Genomic DNA, 391 nt, shown 5'->3' with positions numbered 1-391 from the left:
CGCGCCCGCAACTACAAACTCCGCAAGGTCATGGTGAGCGTGGCCGGGCTGCCCCTGCTCTGGCCTCCCGCCGTGCTGCCATGCCTCTCGCCGGCCCCGGCGCTGATGCCACCCATGGCCCCTCTGCCCTTTCCCAGGTGGACGGGGACATCCCCCCCCGGGTGAAGAAGGACGCCCACGAGCTCATTCTCGACTTCATCCGCTCCCGGCCCCCACTGAAGCAGGCGAGTGCCGGTACTGGGACACTGCCGTGGCGTGGCTGTGCCTGGCAAGGGCTTGGCAAGTCCCAAGGGTGCCGTTCCCAGCTGGCTGGGCACCCTGAGGGTGATCGGCTCTGAGCTGCGGCCACCGCCTGAGGTCCCGTCCGTGTGTCCCACAGGCATCAGAGCGG

The 391-nt window shown here is 69.3% G+C and overlaps 1 protein-coding gene across 1 annotated transcript in view; it reads left to right on the top strand.

Annotated features, from left to right (window-relative positions):
* Window positions 1–3: 3 nt before the first annotated feature.
* SPIRE2 (spire type actin nucleation factor 2) overlaps window positions 4–391 on the top strand; it is a gene marked incomplete at its 5' end in the record, with an annotated part of 10,352 nt that continues 9,964 nt past the window's right edge. The window contains 2 exons of the mRNA XM_035898948.1: window positions 4–33; window positions 138–224. Coding sequence (XP_035754841.1) covers window positions 4–33; window positions 138–224 — 117 coding nt within the window. The remainder of the gene's footprint in view (window positions 34–137; window positions 225–391) is intronic.

Source organism: Egretta garzetta, unplaced genomic scaffold (genome assembly GCF_000687185.1).
Source record: "Egretta garzetta isolate BGI_Z169 unplaced genomic scaffold, ASM68718v1 scaffold428, whole genome shotgun sequence".
NCBI classification, from domain to species: Eukaryota; Metazoa; Chordata; class Aves; order Pelecaniformes; family Ardeidae; genus Egretta; species Egretta garzetta.
Note: the sequence above shows the minus strand (reverse complement) of the source record. Positions and strands in the feature narration are given on the sequence as shown.